The sequence below is a fragment of the Nicotiana sylvestris genome, chromosome 8, assembly GCF_000393655.2.
Source record: "Nicotiana sylvestris chromosome 8, ASM39365v2, whole genome shotgun sequence".
In the NCBI taxonomy this organism is placed as follows: domain Eukaryota; kingdom Viridiplantae; phylum Streptophyta; class Magnoliopsida; order Solanales; family Solanaceae; genus Nicotiana; species Nicotiana sylvestris.
In genome coordinates this window covers 170,359,954-170,380,984 of record NC_091064.1, presented here as the reverse complement: position 1 = coordinate 170,380,984, position 21,031 = coordinate 170,359,954, and the positions used below count along the sequence as shown (strand labels likewise).

The 21,031-nt window shown below is 33.1% G+C and overlaps 2 protein-coding genes across 4 annotated transcripts; one reads left to right on the top strand and one right to left on the bottom strand.

Annotated features, from left to right (window-relative positions):
• The first annotated feature begins 3,304 nt into the window (after positions 1-3,304).
• LOC104230529 (protein REVERSION-TO-ETHYLENE SENSITIVITY1-like) lies at positions 3,305-7,901 on the top strand. 3 transcript variants are annotated; one of them, XM_009783363.2, is made up of 3 exons: positions 3,305-3,387; positions 6,436-6,783; positions 7,410-7,901. In XM_009783363.2, exons 2-3 carry the CDS (start codon positions 6,475-6,477, stop codon positions 7,830-7,832), a joined length of 732 nt encoding a protein of 243 aa, XP_009781665.1. In that variant the 5' UTR covers positions 3,305-3,387; positions 6,436-6,474; the 3' UTR covers positions 7,833-7,901. The 3 variants fall into 3 exon arrangements, with proteins under 3 accessions (XP_009781665.1, XP_009781664.1, XP_070009055.1); XM_009783362.2 differs by having other exon boundaries at positions 3,381-3,470; XM_070152954.1 differs by lacking the exon at positions 3,305-3,387 and adding an exon at positions 3,735-3,838.
• A 2,424-nt stretch (positions 7,902-10,325) lies between these two features.
• CBL10 (calcineurin B-like protein 10) lies at positions 10,326-14,150 on the bottom strand. Its single transcript, NM_001302592.1, is given in 9 exon segments — positions 10,326-10,401; positions 11,016-11,128; positions 11,207-11,287; positions 12,458-12,510; positions 12,607-12,715; positions 13,365-13,424; positions 13,631-13,713; positions 13,856-14,039; positions 14,127-14,150. Coding segments are annotated over 9 exon segments (783 nt in total).
• Positions 14,151-21,031: the final 6,881 nt, after the last annotated feature.

Below are 21,031 nucleotides of genomic sequence, written 5' to 3'. Positions count from 1 at the left end.
CTTAATTAAATGAATCTTATCTTATGATGTTATGATTCACTTTATTTTGTGTAAATAGCAATCCCAAATAGTACAATTATATTCATCTATGTGTTTACCCTATCCAAATCTATTTCATTCTAATTGACACACACACAATTTGAGAGAACATAATTATCAACAACGCGCTAAAAATATATATATATATATATATAATATTCGAGTGAACCTTCGGCCTCTTAAAAATATAGTGCCATTGAGAAGAATCTATCCTCCTTTTTATATATTTTGGCATAGCAACTGTTAGCACTAATAAAAAAATAAAAAAAAATAAAAAAAAAAGTATGTATTGCTTCCAAACAATTGAGGTATAATATAAATTATAAAATATTGGATAATTAATTTTACCGTAAGACAACACAATTGACATTTGTTTAGCCAATGTTTGAGTCGATTCATATTTAAACATTATCCCTAAGGTAGTTATGAAAGTTAAGTTTTGATCCAACAACTCGGTAATTACGATTGTGGGTTCGAACCTAAATATTTTAGTCTTATTTCTAGTAACCAACATGTTTTTATTTTTTCTGTTATTTTTGTTGTGAACTCAAATTTCAAAAAACTCTTTCTCATTATTTAGAACAACTCGCCTCACTCGTTAAGCCTCCTATTTGAATTGGAACATTTATGTGTTGATTAGCTTTCCTAATTAATTAATCAATCAATTCAAATTTAACTTTTTTCCATTCATATTCAAAAGAATCTTATTTACTATCTTTCTATTTAAATTTAAATAAATATCATGTCTTTCAATTTAAATTAAATACTATAACAAATATTGTCATAATTTATCAAGTGGTTTTATATTAGCTTGCCACTTGGCTTAACCATAATGCACACTTGCTATATTTTCATGAGAGTTTTTATTAGCTTATGGAGTTACTTAATGTCCTTACTCATTGCTCTACTTTTAGTATAATACAATGAATATAGTTTTGTATTACCATAAAATTTAATTTAACTTTGTTCTTTTGTTCCGTAGCTCCAATCGTTTTGTTTAAATTTATCAATAATATTATTTTTTCTATTTAATTATTTTATTAAAAAAATTTAAAGTGTAGACTCCTTCACATTATTTTTATTCTCCTCTATATACATTATTTTCTATCATATAATATTTTAGTTATTTTTCACATTTCGTGTTATATCTATAATATAAACATTATCGTATTATTTTTCTAATTCTTTTGAAAATGTGCCAAAGTTTAAACAAAGAAGCTCTTTTATTATTTTTCATAAATCTACACTTTTAGTAATTATTATTTAGTATTATATACAATAAGCAATTAGTTTTTTTCCTTTTGTTTTCGTATAGAGTTTTGACTTTAATTTTGTTTTATAACTTAACTACATGACAATTTTAATTACATCTTTATATTGTTAATTTGTTGCTTGGCATTATTTCATTGTAAATATTTTAAATTTTAGGTTTATAAATTATATTTTCAGTTGCGTGATATTATCCACATAATTTATTTTTTCTCGTAATAATTAAAAAAAGTTTTCTTATATCAATTTTAAATGTCTAATCCTTCTATATATCTACAATTATATTATTTATTTACAAAAAAAAATCTCTATTTTTTTTGTTCTTTGTCTATTGTTACTGTGTTACCCATTACTTAATATGGTTACAATATTACTTAACTTTTTATTAGCTTGTCACCTACTTTATATATAATATACTATAACGAATATGGTTTTTCTTTCTCTTAAAATAATATTTTTATTTATTTTTAATCTTTCACTATATAATATTTGAATTTATCAATAATATTTTTAGTATTAATTATTTATTTGCTTTATTTTATCATTTAAGCTAATTCAAAGTATAAATTCTCTCACCCTATCTTTATCCCCCTCTTTCTAAATTGTTTTCCCTAGTAAGTATGATATTTTATTTAGTGTTTTATTCAATAATAGACAAAAATAAAAGTGCATATGATCAAACTATATAGTATTTCACCAAAATATTATGGTATTTTTATTATTAAACTTCTAGTAATTATTATTTTTGTTGAAGCTTTTAGCCTTTAAAATTTTTATTTCTATTGTATATTTGTTTAAAATTCAGAAAACTTAGTCTAAAACAGATATTTTGGATTATCCATTATGAAATAAATAAATTATTAAATATATCTTTATTTTGAACTTTAGTTTAAAACCTTAAAATATATTCTTCAACTCATTAAAAAGTATTGAATTTTTAAAATAAAATTAAAACTACACATTAGATTATGGTAGGATATAGTCTTCTCAGGTAGAATTGATATCAAAATTCTTTACTTTCTAAACAAAAAACTTCAGTTAGAAAATATTAGTACAGTGATTCAACTTTATTTTTTTAAAAAAATAATTCTTATTTCAATTTAATTTCAATAAATGGAATTTTATATATAGTTCTTAAGTGATATTTCCTTATTTGAAAATCTCCCACAAACTCTTTAAGATTGCCAAGTGGCTTTATAATAGCTTGTCATTTGACTTAACCACAATGCAAATTTTCTTGCTTTAATATATATATATAGATATAGATTCCCAATGGATAAGCATAATAGTCTTACCTCCATTGAGATCTCCTTTTCAAATTTCGATTGCACATTAAAAGTACGGTTTCAGATTTATTTTATTTGGTTGACGTAGAGTTTAAGATGTCAATTTTGTATAGATAAGTGTAGGTAGAAAAAATATTACAAAGTAATTTATTTTTTCAATAATTATTCTAAAACTTTCTCTAATTCTTTAGCGTTTGATCAAATATTTTCTCTAATTCTACCTACATAATAGTTTGATAGACAATTCTTCGATAGTTTAAATTTCAATTTCATGGAAGTTATGAAATGATATTCTTATGAGAATGAATAAAATATTTTCAAATGTAATTAAATAGCAAGGATGTCATATAAATAGGGATTAAAGGAGCACTTGATTTCCCCTTTAGTTTAGATTGGCATTTGAAAAATAGTTATGAAAGCATGTTGTATTAAAATATTGAGAAAAGTATATAGAAGTTCAAACTTTGAGAATTAATTTTAAAAAAAGGAACGAAAAGAAAATCAAAAAAATCACAGATAAAGTGGGGACCACAGGTGGGTCGGTGTTGCCAGGTTCATGTATCTAACCCAACTTCTGTTTTTCCCCATAATATCTGAAAGTAGAAGATAGTATTATTAGTATTAATCAATATAATAATAATAATAATAATAATAATAATAATAATAATAATAATGATGATGAATAAATGCGAAAAGAAATCAACCAAATATTTTCCCGTTCTTCTTCATCAACCCTATTTGCCATTTTCAAGAACAATTTGGAAGTATAAAACTATACAACTTACTCATTCAGGTATAGTTTCATCATCTTCTTGTCGTATAAGCTGCTGAGTTTTATCACTTTAATTCCGTGCCCCATTTACCGACTATTTGCAGGTGCATTTTCCTATTTTTCATTCCTGAAATTTAGTTAGTTGATTCTTCCATCTTTATTTATTCTCTGCAGTATACATCAAAATGTCATTCTTGATGTTGATATTTTAAGTAAGAAAAAGGGATTAAGGTTTTGAACCATTAAATGATTGTTTAAGCACCATATTTCGGTGCCAAGTGAAATAAGCCTTTTCAATTCTCTACTAAATCGTTGATTATATGAATTTGGTATATTTCTTATTTAGGTAGATAGTCTGCAAATGTGAGATATTCTTGGGAGGGAGTGCAATGCAGTCTTAACTAACTATGAAGTTAAGATTCTCTTATTTTAAGCTGCAAAGAGGAGAGGATGCTCTCAATTCTATCACAAGGTACTTATAAGATCGAATGTACTTCCTAGATCTAATAGAATGAATTTCCCGCATCCGTACTAATACCAATCCAACCCATTTCATGAATAAAATGTGACCAATTGACATCCAATAAAGTTAATCGGGGTGGCTGGGGTGGGGGTTAGGTCCTAAAACAATTTTAGTAGGTCCTAGTTAGCAGCTTCTCAAATTGTCCAGTAAGAAGCCAAAAGGAAGTTATATCACTGCAAAATTCATCAAAATACAATGCAGAAAATCTTATTGTTTCCACTTGTTTTTTTATTTTTTGTGCTGATATAATAGTAGTGTCACTGTACTCAGGACCAGTTTCCATCCAGAGGCAGATCTAGGATTTGAGTTTTATGGGTTCCTACAACGACCTCAAGTTCATACTACAATAACATATGGGTCCATAGTCAAATATCTATAGATATTTGGTGGATTTCTTATGTGTATATGCAAGGTTTAAGCAAAAGCTACTAGGGTCACGTGAACCTATAAGCAACACCGTGGTTCCGCCCCTGTTTCCGTCAACTACAATCTGGTAACAACATGAAAATGCAATAGTAGGTCGTCCGCATGTTTGCGCATCTATACATGAAGCACCAACTGACATGTATGATCTTTTTTTTCCTCAAGTTCTCAGCTGTTAAGATGACCCCCTTTACTGTAAACCATGTAAAAAAGCCATATTCCTTGGTGCCCTTGGAATCATGTCCAATAGGTATTGGGAGCCTGACTATTTATCACCAGAAAATCTGTGGAAGTATGATTTAACTGAGAGCATACCGCTTCTTTCTCTCTCCAATCTCCATCTCCAAGTGTCCTAGCTAGTAGTGTTGATTCCATTTGTAAAGAAGTCAATCAAACATTGTAACTAAGCTATTTCTCAATCCAGTAGGTTTTCCCTGAATCTCCGCACCCAATGAGCTCCCCCATTTCGTTTCCTGCGGATCTGTTGTACTGTCATCCCCCTCTGACTCGAGATTCTATAAATGTTTGGGCACGTGACTTATAAGAACACTAGTATTGGAAGTTTGGACTTAAATAATAGGAAATGCGTATGACAGAACACACCTGGGATAGAAAGGTTAAAACCCCTTCAGATTCTTTTCCTGTCTGTTAGTTGAAATAGGTTGGGAAATTATTCCGAGGCAGTATTATATCTGTTTAGTTTCTTGCTACTTCAGATCTACAATGTCATGGACTATTGAACATACCTAGTAATTTAATGCTAAAAATGCTTCTTCTGTTTTCCAAGCACCACTTCTTGTGGCTCATATCTGACTTCAAATATAGAGGTATAGTGTCATTCATTCACACAATATCTTTTGCTCGAGGCAACTTGTTGATAGGAATGTTGATTCCCATCTAGATGATGATTCCATTGCACTGGCACACTTTATTAGGGTTAAATACTCTGAAATCATCCCTCCACATGTATTCTGGACAGTATGGTTAAAGAGAAATGATAGGCTAATCCTCGTCTTTTGTAAAGTTCAAATGTCTACAAAACTAGTATTTTTGGTGTAGTAGACAGGCTGTATATGATTCAGATCAAATGTTGGAATTCTTGGATTCCTTGGATTTCTAGCATACCATGCATTCTTTTGTAACGTTTCAGGCTCTTTCTTGATGTTGTGTTAGCAATAAAATTATATTTTGTCAGTCAATGGAAAAACATAGTAGTGTGAAATCATTCAGTGTGATTGAATACAAAACATACGTTTTACCAGTACCTGTCATTTGTTTGTCGTTCTTCAAAGCTATAAGCAGATCCCAAGTGTTGCCTACTTCTAGAAGCCACTTCTCACTATCCAAAAAATGAAACCCAAAAGAGCAGGATTAGGAATCACCAGAGAAATACTTTGATTTTTTTTAAGTTAAGAAACAACTCAGAGAATTCTACTTAGTCATTTCACAAGAATACCAAAATACCACATATGCAGCTCAAATGGCAAGCACAAACCTGGATTTAAATATTGAATTGCAAGAGCGCAAAGGATTCCTGGGGAAGAAAGAGATCGACACAAATTTTTTGCAGTGAGCTGTAGAGCAGATCATTGTGAAGATCTAATATCCCATGTTCCTTTTTATAAGGAAGCACAAACCTGAAAATTTAATAGCAACAGTGCAAAGGATCACTATGGAAGAAAGGGAATCGACAGAAAGTTTGCTGTGAGCTGTAGAGCAGATTATTGTGAAGATTTAATATTCCATGCTAAATAGGGACACTGAGACCATGCAGTCAAAACTCTAGAAAGAGAGTACAATTCTCTAAGCTGTGATTGAAATTTTACTGAAACCAGTCATTAACTGTAAGCTTGAAGGAATGGTATCAGTTACCGCATTTTATATGGAAGAGAACTTTCCCATTTCTTAGAATTGATGAATACGAGTTGTATCCAATGAAGTTTCTTATTATTTTTAGATGTTTTATCTTCATTTTCAAACTTCTTTAACCATCATCAGCCATGGATGTTGATGCTACATCTGCTGATCAGTTGGTGCAGTTGTATAAAGTAGGACAATTGATACCTAATGTCTTTTGATAGCTGCCTCAACTGACTTTTGTTTTTCTTCTTTTCGTGCAACAGAAACCTCTTTTTCATGACTGCAAAACTGTATATTGCCCTATGCCATCAGGAGGACTTTCTTTAATGGATTTGGAACCTGCCTACAAAGTGGAGAGCATAAGAACAGTCGAAGACATTCAGCATGAATTTTGGCCTCTTAACGAAATAGATCCAGAGAATGCTAAGTTCCCCTGTTGTTTAGTGTGGACTCCTCTACCAGTGGTCTCATGGTTGGCACCTTTCATTGGACATGTAGGAATATGCACAGAGGATGGTACTGCTGTCGGCTTTTCTGGTTCCAACTTTATTAATGTTGATGATTTTGCATTCGGTTCTGTGGCCAAATACCTTCAACTACACAGAAAGCAGGTATAACTTCTTGTGACATGCTCTAAGCCTTTGAATTGTTATTGTTGAATTGTGTGGCCACCACATTTAAAGGTTTAAGTTGTTAGAGAGAACACAACAACAGGCCAATGTAATCCCACAAGTGGGGTTTGTGGAGGGTATTATGTATGCAGACCTTACCCCCCCTACCTTCAAGAAGGTAGAGAGGTTGTTTTAGAAAGACCCTCGGCTTAGGAAAAATAAAAGGAAGGGCTGCAGCAATAAGAGAGAATTCAATTTTAGTTAATATATTATGTTTTCAGTACGCCCCCTCACGTGTGAGCTAAACATGTGAAAATTCGTTTTGATAATGTGCGGCAATGATAATTGAATTCAGGACCTTTGCCTACTCGGATATCATGTTATATTATGTAACTACCTCATCTCAAAGTTTAAATTGTTAGAGGGCATACTGTTTTGTTAATTCATTATATTTTCAACAGTTAGTTGTAGCATTATTCCTGTATTCCACGCACTAACCACTCCTATCTCCCTTAGTGCATTGGTGTTGTTTTTTCATTCACATGTTAGAATTCTTAAGCAATAGAGCTGATTTATCTTACCAATATAATACTGACAGAATTGCTGATTGTTGAATTCCTGGACAGTGCTGCTTTCCACGAAACCTTGCTGCGCACACATGCAAGCATGGCTATAAACACACAGAGTTTGGGTCTGCAGTTACTTGGGATGATGCCATTCAATCAAGTATCCGTCATTTTGAGCACAAATCGTATAACTTATTCACATGCAACAGCTATTCGTTTCTCGCTAATTGCCTGAACAGGCTCTCTTATGGTGGATCAATGAACTGGAACATGATCAATGTTGGAGCTCTTTTATTGTTCAAAGGACATTGGGTTGACAACATCTCAATCTTGAGATCATTTTCACCTTTTATTCTAGTTGTATGCTTTGGCATTTTCATGGTGGGATGGCCGTTTTTGGTAGCATTGTTGGCGTTCTCGCTTCTTCTTTTAGCATGGTTTGTTTTTGGTACTTACTGTGTAAAAAATCTGTTGGATTCCTAATTTATTGTATCACACTGCTACAAGATTTAAACTTTTTAATTCTTAACGCACCAAGAGCTCCAGGTAGAACTGCATCATGACACCTCGTGTGACCCGAAATTGTGAATTTGATAACCAAATTGCCAGTACCAAATGAAAGAGAAATGACATGGAAATGTGCATTGCTGATTATTAAGTTGTAGTTATTCCTGAAGAATGTGGAAATCTCTTCATTATGTTTGCCTTTCTTTTCTAAGTGAAGTTATCGAATTACCCTTAACACAGAGCTTTTATCAGTGCCTTCCACGAACTTCATCATGCTCCACATTTTGTAGCCTTCCATAGCCTAAAGGCCACCATATTGAAATCTATCTGTTGATATCACAAGGTTTGAACCCTGATGTTTAAAATCTTTTTGAAAAGATGACACATAATTTTAGTGCCATAACCATCCATTTATATGAACCATAGAATATTCTTGTGAATAATAATATATTCAAGCTAACACTTTAGTCTAGCAAATCATGAGAGACGACAGTACAAATTAGAGCAGAGACGAAAATATTTGGTGATTTTTTTTCATCTGCTCGAGTCTTCGTAGGTAGAGTTGCTCAATACCTATGCTCATGGGAGATAGCAGATATCTAGTGGATTAATAGAGGTGCGGCTACTGGACTTTCGCTATCTTGGGTGCAGCATTCAGACTGCTTCGGTAGCTGCACAACGCTTGTATTGCCCTCCCACAATCCCGTTTTATGGTTTAGGCAACTCCCATTTTGTCCGTTGTTATTACGGGAATCGCTTTTGCTTTCTTTCCTTCTGGCTACTAAGATCTTCAGTTCGCCAGGTTTTCTTTTGCCTGCCTATGGCTTCAGCAGCTGCAAGTTGGCCGGACACCACCATTATAGAATAATACTGTTCAACAAGTTTTCAAAGGTGTTCCATGTATTTGACTAGATAGAGTAAGTACCAAATGAATGACGAAATATCTATTTCTGAGCCAATATTAACAAATGAATGACGAAATGTATTTGACTAGATATTTCAAAGGTCAATATTACCAAATGAATGACGAAAATTCCCAGAAGAATTAAACAACGGAGCTTAAGTAAGGGAGACCCCTTGCCTTTCTTCCTGGGAAGGCCAGGATGTGTCTCTAAATATCTATTTCTGAGCCAAAAATACTCCAGTGAAGTCAGAATATTTTAACAACATGATTTTGTTTTTCTTTTAGCAAAAGCAACGAGAATTTTAATAAGTGTAGCCATTAGTTGATCCATAATTAGTTCAGACACAAAAGTTGAAAACTGAAATTACACCAATATGGTATGGGTCATGAAAGAGTTCATAGCATTTTTCTCATATAGTTATTTTACTATTCTCTCTTAATATATTAATTGTTCTGAATTTTACAATTTATTTTTGTTTAAAAGCGTTTCTAACATATTAAAAATCAAGTGTACCTGTTAATTTTGTTTTATTACATTTACAGAAAACGCTTTCGGGGGCATATACTGATTGACATCTTTAACTCGATCTGAATTACAAAATCCGTTAATCCTTATTATAATATGTTGTGCTATATGTTCCCATCTTATCTTGTCTGTGAACCAGTGACTCTTTAAAAGTTTATTTACACTCATTGTACATTTTATCATGTATCAAATAACTCGTTCGTTTTTTCAAAACCAACATACTAAAATCCGATGAAGTTTTTGTTCAAAAAATAAATAAAATATCCGGTGAAGTTTATTTAAAAACAAGACCAACAGTTAATATTGCCAACCTTCTGAAACTACTGGATGAGATAAAGAGTCAAGTTAGATAATGGCATTAAAAAAACTCAACCAAATGATCATGTCAAAAATAAATACTCTAAAAAGAATGGAACGTTCTGACTCAGACAGTCAGGCTAATCCAGCCAAAACTGTACCACATCTAGAATGGCAATTCATGAAAAGGAAGGATTTCTGAACTGGAAGCATGTGAAAACACTATAAAGAAACAGCCACTTGACTCTAACGAACAAACTTTCTAATTGATTGAAAAATAGCACGAAAATCTCTATACAGCAGTGATGTAGAATAAGAACAGACCAGCTTTTCATAACCAAAAGAAACAATAATGGCAAAAATGTATATACATGGCAATTGGCTTTTTTTTTTTTGGTTTTTGAGGGGGTGGGGTGGGTGGGTGTAAGTACACACAGCATATTCTAACAAGAGTGCATAGGTTTGGGGGGGAATACATTTGAAGATTCACTAATCAATACTCTTAATCACCATCATATACAAGAGATTTTACAGATTGATTGTGAAAATAAATGAGATGCCGATGGCAGCTTAGGCCATTTCACCAGAAGAAAAGCCGCTGGCTGCTGCTTTAGACTTGATGACCAGCATGCCCCCTGCTATAATGGAGGACATTTCTTGCAATGGCTGAAAGTATTTAACCAGATTAAAGGAATTCCCAGCTCCAATCACATCGCAACGCTATGATCTAGCACACCACTTGTCACAACAAATGGCTTTTCTCCGAGTCCTCAACTTGTGTATGAAAAACAAAACTTGGGAATGCAGTAGTAATGTCCCTGTAAAATGAAGCACAAGAAATCAACATTTACAAAGATTTCCTTCTGACTAGGAAATGCAAGGGTTTTCACGAAAGCAAAAAAAATTTACTTCTCTGATTTATTACCAAAGAGATGAAGCAAAACAACACAGAAGAACAACAATTTTAGTTCGGCCACATAATAAGGCCTCCTCTGAGAGGAGAGAATTTGATCGATCAGATGACCCACCAAACAGAATAGAGTCCAAAGGCAAAAGAGAAAGAGGAATACACAAGATAAACTACTCAGGCGATAATGAGTAGGTACTACAAGCTTCAAACTACTCAGGAAATAATGAGTAGTACTACAAGCTTCCTTCTTTTATTTGGGGATCGAAACACCAGAATTTTTTTTTCCTATTAACCTTCAATTATTCTCTCCTGAACCAAATGAGAATGTTTTTTTTCTGTATAGAGTGGTCATTGGGGGTTTAGTTTCTCCTTCATTTTATTTCGCCACTCCATCCTATTTAGCAAAACAAGTATAGCGAAAGAAAGAAAAGAAAAAGACCTAATATCTGGTGGCTTGCATGGAGGTTGAATCAACAATAATAAAAGCACAGAAGCCACGATACAGAAGAACAGTTAACATACTTCAAATAGGGAAGGGTCATGTTCTTCAGCAATGAGGGGTGTCTAATGGCGAAGTCTTTCCAGTCCTTCTTATCAATCTTACCATCTCCATCGGAATCAGCATCAGCAAATGTCTGTCGGAAACATGGAGACATAAATATTATGATGCAGACATAGTTTCAGAAAAAAGATTCACCTTGGCGAAAGCATACCTTATCAATAATTTCCTCGACCAGTTCATCAGATAGCTTCATTTCAGATTCCATCAGAATTGCAATTACCATTTGCTTAACCTAAATGAGGAAACTTTCCGATCAATTCATTTGATAAAAGTATGTAGAAATATAGAATTAAATTAGATGTCAACTTTAATAAACAGAACATTGCAAGGAGATTCTGCTGAAAGTTAAAAATAATTGAAAGCATGCATATGGATTTCAAGGAAAGATTGGTCACGCTTTTCTGGAAGCTGCCTCTTCTCTCTCCCACCCAAAGACTCACACAACCTAGACCAAACATTCCCGATTTCAGTTACCATAAACTCAAAGGCTATCTATGGATTGCAACCTTTATTGCATCAATATATGCACAAACATTCAGTAGTTACAACAATGATCCACATATGTACTTTATTTAACCAGGACTGCATGAAACTAAGTGTCCGTATTTCAAATGAATCAACAACAGAAGAAAAAAAGGAGGGCATTCTTCCTTAATAGAAGGATAAATGATGACTTCTGATCAAGTTTTGGATCAGTATTTATCAGCTATGGAGTTGATCAAATTAAATGGAGCAGGTGTGGGAAAGCTTGCAAGTTCAACGTGCTTTCTAAGTATATAATGCTATCAAAAATTGGTCCTCATAGCATCTTAACTGCTGCCAAATATCAACTTCAACACTTGTACTTCTCATATATTAGCTGTAACAGCTTTTAATAAGTTGAAGTACTTGATTTATAGTAAATATCCTGTATGAACCCTTGTGTGGTCTCCCTCGTCTGTCCCACTTAAAGGAAAAAACAATAGTTTGATATTCTCAGATGTATAATCCGGTCTGAGTTTATGAATAATCACTTTTACTCACATTCCCATCTGACTTTACAAATCAATCATTTTTTATCCAGAATAGTTTTTGAGACATCATCAGATCTATATTCCAGCTTTCAGTTTCAGAACCAATCAACTTTCTAGGTTCACATTGGTGGCAACTTAGTTCTTTTTCTAATAAGTTAAGGGTTCACATTGGTGGCAACTAGTTGAAGTTATATAGTTTATGCGTGCAATTATGGCAGAAAAAGCTATATTCCAATCATTCCCAGTATTTGTGAATAGAACTTAAACACTAAAGAGTGCAGGTTATCAGTTATTGCTAGACTTAAATCGAAGGTAGTTATTTTAAACGCATCTGGTACTATCACATCTTTGGAGTAAATTAAAAAAGAATTTCAAACTTGTTTACTCACTTCTTCTCGCTCAATGAACCCAGTTTGTCGTAAATCATACAACCTAAAGGCAACTGCAAGAGAACCAAAAAGAAAAGTGATTACAATGAGTTACAAGCATCAGATGACTTGAGTTACTATTAACTAAAAGAACGCCTTGCACCCCTTACAGTCTATTTTGTCTTCTATTGGAGCATAGGGATGGAAGATATTAAGTGCATGGATAAATTCCTCAAACTCAATGACTCCATTCTGCTTTTCATCAAAAAGATCAAAAACCTGCAGAAAAGGAACTGGAAAGTTCATTAACGTGAAGCTAGAGACGGTTATTGATGAAGAAATAAGGTAAGGCAAAGTTGATGCAAGGCAGATTTCTTATAAACCTTTCCTCGTTTTAAAGATATCTCCAATTTGTGTGTCAACCACTAGAAAGGAGCATGTCCTCAATATAGTTTGAACAAGATACTACATGCAAAGAACCACAAAAATAAAAACATAGTTGCTTAACTTATTTAGAGTAAGACGAAATTCAGATGGAACAAATAAGGTTACTAAAAGGTCGGAATGACTGTCTTATGTAGATTAGGTTTAGGGTTTGTCTCCGGAATCAAACAATGATACCTGTTCAACATAATGAGGAATGCACATGAGTTCTACATAAATTTACAGAGTGAATAAAATAGACTACAAACACCAAGGTATCAGTTTATTTGGCATCAACCTGTGATCAGGAAAAGTATAATCAATCCAATGCATCCAGAGATACTGAAGCATCAAAGTGCACTTAAAGTGGTATTTTTAGGAAATTAAGTTCTTCTATTAGCCACTTATAATGTGCTAGCATTATCATTATTATTATGGAAAAGGAGACAGATCTTCCAAGAGAGAACATGAGATGAACTAGGAACAAAAGTTTTAGAGCATTTACCCGGTCCAAAAAGAGATTCTCACCATATGGAGTTTGAAATAAGGCTAGCTGAAGCTCTTCCTGAAAAAAGAAAGCAAAAGATTAATTTAACAAGACAATATTTTCAAAGATCTAAAAACTTGGCAGAACTGACATTGCCAATTTAGTAAAGAAGGAATAAAGAACATTGTTATCCCAAATTATCAATCGAGTAGAGGAGGTATCAGATCAAGTAATAAAAAGGAGTAATAACAACAAAACCAAAGGCAAAAAGGAAACAAGCTCACCTTATGTATCAAACCATCATCAATAATAGAACAACTCAACTTCTTAAACAACTCGTATAATGCTTCCACTTCATTTACATTAACTGCAAAATCAAATTCACAACCACAACAACAACAACAACAAAAAAAAAAAAAAAAAAAAAATCAACCTTTTTCAGTTCCAAAAAAAAAAAAGAATTTCAGTAAAAAGAAGGGGAAAAAAAGGAAAAGGGGAATATCAATTACATCGAGATTCGTTGGCAAGACGGGCAAGGTCGGTATAATCATAACCCAACTTCTTCTTGTTGGGACGGTACAAGTGCTGACATTCCAAGCAACCAGAAGCAGCGTAGATTAAAGCTTCAATGAGTGCTATTATTGGGAAAAATGCAGCACATATTTTCTCTGAGATTGTCAATGAACTCGAACTCTGAAGAAATCATAAGAGATCAATGAATACCCAGAAAATTATATTTTTTTTTTTTGAAAAAAAGGAAGATTGAGTTTGTTGAATTACCAGAGAATCTCGGGTTGAATCCATTGATTTTTATCACATTTCTCCCTTAATTGCTTCCTCGTACCAGCTGGTCCAGATTACAAATAATTCAGAGAGAGAGAGAGAAAGGAGACAGAGAGGAGAGAGAAAAAGAAGGTGGTGTGTGTGTGGTGCGCGGAAGATTGTCTTGAAAGGATTGAACACGATGTCTATTTATATTTTTTCTTCCTCGTCCTAATATTATTCTCATTTTCCAATTTCATAACTTTTGTATACTATTATTTTTCTCTTCATAATTTCAAAACTTAAAACGACGAACTGTTTAAGTATGCTAAATTAATTTCGTAACTATATATTATATGAAATAAATATGTTATAATGAATAAATACTGATAATTTAATCCATATAAGTTAAGCTCTCGATAGTAGGATTTATATATTTATCTTAGAGGTCGTTTGGTAGGTGTATAAGAATAGTGTTGATTACGGTGTATTAGTAATACATGGATTATTAATGCATTAATTAGTAATGCAAGTATTAGTTATATAGATATTATTTTTTATCCACTGTTTGGTAAAAACTAAAAGGCATTGCATAATTTTTAGGAAAATTAGTTGTTTACAAAAATATTCTCCATATTCTTTAGTTTTAAGGGACTTTAAAGACAGTTTCATCTTTAACCACGATAATGCATGCACTAATAGCCTTGATATTGCTAATACCACGGTCGGTTATGTATTAATTATACGTATGATAATACCAAATAGGTTATATAATTGATATTTGCATTAGTAATATATAGATTAAAAAAGTATACCAAACAAAAAATTCGTAATACCAAAAGCTAATGCATACATTGTTTTCTCTAATACCCGTTAAAGTTAAATGAAAGCACGGCTCTTTAGTGGGGTTTCTTTTTCTTTTATCAATCATTTGTTATGTGAAGTTTATTACGTCACTTTTATGTAATGACTACATACTAAACGACCTACAATACAAATTATTTCATAAGAACTACATATCTACAATGTGAATATTCATGTTTTCTCCAAAAAGCTTGATGAAATGAATTAGGATGAGAATTTACTCTATTTGAGATGTCATTGGAAGGATTCCCTGGGCCCATTTTTTGTTATACCTAGTAGGCTATATATAAGTTTTTTAAAGAAAAAGTTAAAGTGAAAAGGTTTGATTTTTTTCTTTAACAAATATAGAAAAAAAGAATTTGCAACTACTATGATTTCTGTCAAGGAAATCGCATTTAAAATGAATATCGAACCGAGATCACTAGATGATAAAATTTTAAAAAAATATTGTCATAATCTTAAATGTTCCTTAAAGCATAATAATCAATCTGATATTAATGGTTTAGATTTATTTTCTGAATTAAAAGTGTTAAGGAAAATAGTATCCAGGGAAAATGTAAACTGCACCAGGCAAGTCCGATGTGACTAGCTCTGACTGAGGAGTCTGTCGGTGAGGGGAATGGATCCTAGGTCTCCCGTGTGGAAAATCACTCACCCAACCAATTCAGCCAACCCTTGTGGGCTCCAAATGCATATAGTGCTTATAGAATTATGTTAAATAACTCATGTTATCGTTGCTTTAGTGGAAAGAAATTTTTTAAAATTAAAATTGATAAAAATTTATCTAAGATCAATAGTGTTTCAAGAAAGATTAAATGGATTAGCTATATTTTTAATTGAGAAAGAGTTATTAGTAGAAAATGACTTTGGTGATAGATGTTATTATATATTTCAAGAAATTGTGTCATCTAAGTTATTCAATAACATAAGTGGAAGGAGCATGCAAACGTTACAGAGCTTCAAACTTGAAGAATAAGTGAAGTGGCACTTTTATCTTTTGAGAACTCTTTAATTCTAATTCTAAATTCTTATCTTAGCATACAAAATTAAATTAGTCAATTATTTGGCGAATTAACAAATAACAATTATTAGGTACATCAGCTAAGATAAGTTTAAGTGGTCGTGTGTGGATTGTGAACACGCAACAATTGTCTTTAACTCTTGATTACGTGTAAATTTCTTTCTTTATTTTGTGGTTGGATTACGTGTAAAATGATACACAATTATTATTGATTACAATATCATGTGTTAGAAAAAAATTACAATAGCCTCTAGGTAAAAGCATAGATAATTAATTTATGTATATCGCAAAAAAAAAAAATTTACATACCAATGTGATTTTATTGATTTTGGCAAGTTATCTGTCTTATTTTCAAATACTAACTAATTTTGCTTATAATTGTAATTATTGTATTAGGTGACGTCATAAAATTCTTTTATGACCCATTTTGCTGAAGGATTTTTATACTTGCTATGTTCCTTATTATCAATTGTTTTGATAAATTGAATATCTTTTAAAAATCTAATATTTTAGAAGAGTATTTATAGATCTACTCTATTGTTCCAATCAACATGAGACATTTGAGGAGAAATAGATGATAATTCAAATAAATATTACTACGACTAAGGCTATTAATTTGTTAGATCTAGTTTTATTGATGCAAATAATATATCTATGTAGGAAATCAATTACAGAAGAACAAGGAATCAAGAAGATACTACAAGATCGCTGAAGTCAATCTTGATGCTTAAGGAAAGAAAACAATCTGCAAAGATTATGAATCAATCAGCAAATCTGGATGCCTAAGGAAAGAAATCAATCAATAAATCAATCAGCAAAGATTGCGGACAGTTGCGATGGAAATAATCACGCAAGCCTAAATTTAAGGCATTAATCAAGGCCATCATATCCGGGAGATCGAAGATCTTGTAAAGATTGCTAAGCGGCTAATTTCGGAAGGACCAACAATCAAGGAGTAAATCTTCATCATAAATAACTGTTGAAGGAAGGATATCAAGGAAGAGCAACGACTAGCTATCTTATTCTTGGATAGAATCAATCTCTTTCCAAGGATCAAATCTCTTGGGTTGTCAGGCCTCGTCAACAATCAATCTTCACCAAAGTATTTATACCCGGCTTTGAATCTTAGACAATTATACTTTGATCGAACCAAAAAACCCTCTTTTTGTTCTACTGCAAACATACATTGTAGTTCTCTAAGATCTGATGCGTAACAAGTCAGAGAAAAAAAGAGAGTACAAAACTGGTGAGGCATTGTATCAAAAAGAAACGAGTTAGAGGAACTGAGTTATCAAGTCATTTCCACTGTACTCGAAGAAACGCATTTACTAAAGAGAACTCTCTTGCAACCCAAGGGGACTGGACTAGGATTCACATTGAATCCGAACCAGTATAAAATTCTGGTGTCTTTAATTCCCGCACTTACTTTCTGTATCTTACTTTCTGTCATTATAACTGTTAGGTCATTACATCTAGTCGACTAATTGACAAACTAGCTAATAAGAGATTAAGTTTAAAAATATACAATTCACCCCTCCCCTTCTTGTACTTTCAATTGGTATCAAAGCAAAACTCACATTCTACTTTTGCTTAACAGCTTGTGAGAAAAGATCATGGCAAATCAAGTTATCATAGGAGCTCTCTTTCAGGAAGAAAATTCATAAGTTAGACCACCATACTTCAATGGACAACATTTCTCCCATTGAAAAGTGCGGATGGAGGCCTATGACGTCAAAGTTTGGAGAGTCATAAAAAAGGGGAACTATCCCTTACCTGCTGCTACTCCACCACTTGCTGATCCTGAAGATATAGATTCATATACAAAAGAGCAAATGGAAGTGGTAAGTGCTAACAATAAAGCGAGAAATTTGCTTCATAATGCTATAAGTGTTGAAGAATATGAGAAAATATCAAACTGTGACACAGCCAAAGAAATGTGGGACAAGCTTGAGGTCATATATGAAGGAACCAACAAAGTAAAGAAAACACATATCAACATGTTGGATCAAGATTACGAACTCTTCTCAATGAAAGAAGGAGAATCTATTGAAGAGATGTTTGTCAGGTTTAGCAAAATAATTAGCGATCTAAAGGCATTTGGCAAGCCTTATACCGGTGGTGATCAAGATAGAAAAATTCTCAAAAGTTTTCCAACCACTTGGCAGACCAAAGTAGTCACACTGGAATCTCAGGATCTAAACAAATTATCTTATGATGAGCTACGAGGAGAACTCATAGCTTTTGAAAAGATGCATCTCAAGAAGACTAGTCAAGAAGAAAAAAAGAAAATAGTTGCATTCAAGACCTCAACTGAAATAGCTGAAAACGAAATTGATGATGATCTTGAAGCTCTACAAGAAGAGATTGCTATGCTATCAAGAAACATGGATGGATTAATGAGAAGATTCTGGAATACAAAGAAAGGAAGAATTCCACCAAGACGATCTAGGCAATACAACGAATAGGACAAGAATGATGGAAAGTGCTATGAGTGTGGAAGATTTGGGCACATTCAAGCCGAGTGCCCAGAACTGAAAAGGAAGATCTCTAGAGGCTTTAACAAGAACAAATCCTTCGGAAGTTGGAGTGATGAGGACAATTCAGACCATGAAGAGATCAAATCTCTGCTTCATGACGATTCTGGAAAATGAAATGAACAAATCCTCAGGATGCTGGACAGATGAGGACACTTCAGATGAAGAAAATGAAAACTGTTTTTTGGAACGAGGTAAAACAAGTGAGGTAAGATCTTATAACTGTGAAAGATGCAATGAATTGCAGGATATTCTTGATTTAATTTTGAAAGAGTCTCAAAAAATAATGAATGAGCTTAAGAGACTTACTAAAGAAGTTAAAGACTGGAAACTTAAACATGAAGTATGTGAAATCGAAAAAGAAGTACTTCAAGAAGAGTTTGAGGAATCACAAATGCAACTCAATGGCATGCGCAAATCTACCACTCACAGTTCTGTTAGGTCAAACCAGACGACTTACAAGTTAACTGGAAAAGGACCAGCCAGAACTAAGTCGACTAATACTAGCACTAATGAAAGACCTAAAGGTGAGTCAGAAGTTAAGTGTCATTACTGTAACAAAAGTGGACATAGATATTCCTTTTGTTGTTTTCGTAAAGCAAACGCTTCAGGATGGGTTTGGAAACCAAAATAATTCTGAATCTGGTAACACTAACCCTCTAGGACCCAGACAAGCTTGGTACCTAAAAGAAAGTAATCATTTTATTTTGCAGGAACACCACAGAATAAGCCGCAAAGGAAAATAGTATCTAGACAATGCGTGTCCCAGTCATATGACAGGCGACAAAAACCTGTTCAAAGAAGTTACAAAAATTGATGGAGGAAGTGTTAAGTTTGGGGATAACTCAAAAGGCAAAATAATTGGTACTAGAATAATTCCCTTCAATAACAACTGTGACATCACTGAAGTTTATCTTGTCGATGGCCTCAACTACAATCTCTTGAGCATAATTCAATTTTGCGACTCAAGATATGAGGTAAATTTTAAGAAAACAGGCTGTGCTATTGAAGACGAATCAAGTAAAATAGTCCTTCCTGGAAAAAGGTATGGAAATGTTTATATTCTTAATGGTTTAGAAAAGATAGATGGTCATATTTGCTTAACTTCTATGTCTGATGATCCATGGTTGTGGCATAGGAAACTTGGTCATGCTAGCATGCATTTGATAGAAAAATTGTCCAAACATGAATTAGTTGTTGGTCTACCCAAACTGAATTTTTCTAGAACTCATATCTGTGATGCATGTCAAATGGGTAAGCAGACCAGAAACTCTTTCAAAAACAAAGATATAGTATCTACTTCCAAACCTTTGCAATTAGTTCATATGAATTTATTTGGGCCTACTAGAACTGCTAGTATAGGAGGAAAGAGGTATGCTTTTGTTATTATTGATGATTATTCACGTTTCACTTTGGTAATTGTCTTGTCTCATAAGGATGAAGCATTAAGAAAATTTAAAGTTTTCTGCAAAAAGGTTGAAAAAGAAAAGGGATATCTGATCTCAATAATTCAGAGTGACCATGGAGAAGAATTTGAAAGTAGGGTATTTGAAGATTTCTGTAATGATCAGGGATACACACATAATTTCTTTGCACCACAACAAAATGGGGTTATAGAAAGAAAGAACAGAACTCTCCAAGATATGGCAAGAACCATGTTACTAGATCATTCACTACCAAATCACTTCTGGGCAGAAAGTGTAAGTACAACATGTCACATTCTCAACCGATGCCTCATAAGGCCTATTCTGAAGAAGACTCCATATGAATTATGGAAAGGTAAACGTTCCAATATCAGTTACTTCCATCCCTTTGGAAGTAAGTATTTTATCCATAATAACGGTAAAGATAATCTTGAAAAATTCGATACAAGAAGTGACGAAGGTATTTTTCTGGGCTACTCATTAAATAGTAGATCTTTTAGAATCTATAATAAACGCACATTATATGTGGAAGAATTAGTACATGTTATATTTGATGAAAATAATCCCATGGTCGAGAAAGGAATTACTGTAGGTGATGAAGATCAAGCTCAAGAAATTCAGGAGACAAGCAAATCTCAAGAGTCGACTAATATATCTGTTGCGAAAGAGTCAACTGGTGAAATCAGCAGCAGTGTACCAGATCAACCAATCGAGTCAACTGCCAATGTAGTGCGTCCAAATGAATGGAGAAACGAGCCTGAATATCCTCAAAAATTCATTATAGGGGATCCAAATGAAGGAATGAAACCAGGGGAGCTCTCAAAAAGAAAGCAAATGTTGCATTAATCTCTCAGGTTGAGCCAAAGAAGATAGAGGAAGCGCTAAAAGATTCAGGTTGGGTTCAAGCTATGCAGTAAGAGTTAGATCAGTTCAATAAGAATCAAGTGTGGAATCTGATACCCAAACCTTAAAATGTTTCTGTAATCGGAACAAAGTGGGTTTTCAGAAATAAATTGAACGAGGATGGAAAGGTCATAAGAAATAAAGCCAAACTAGTTGCTGAGGGGTGCTCACAACAGG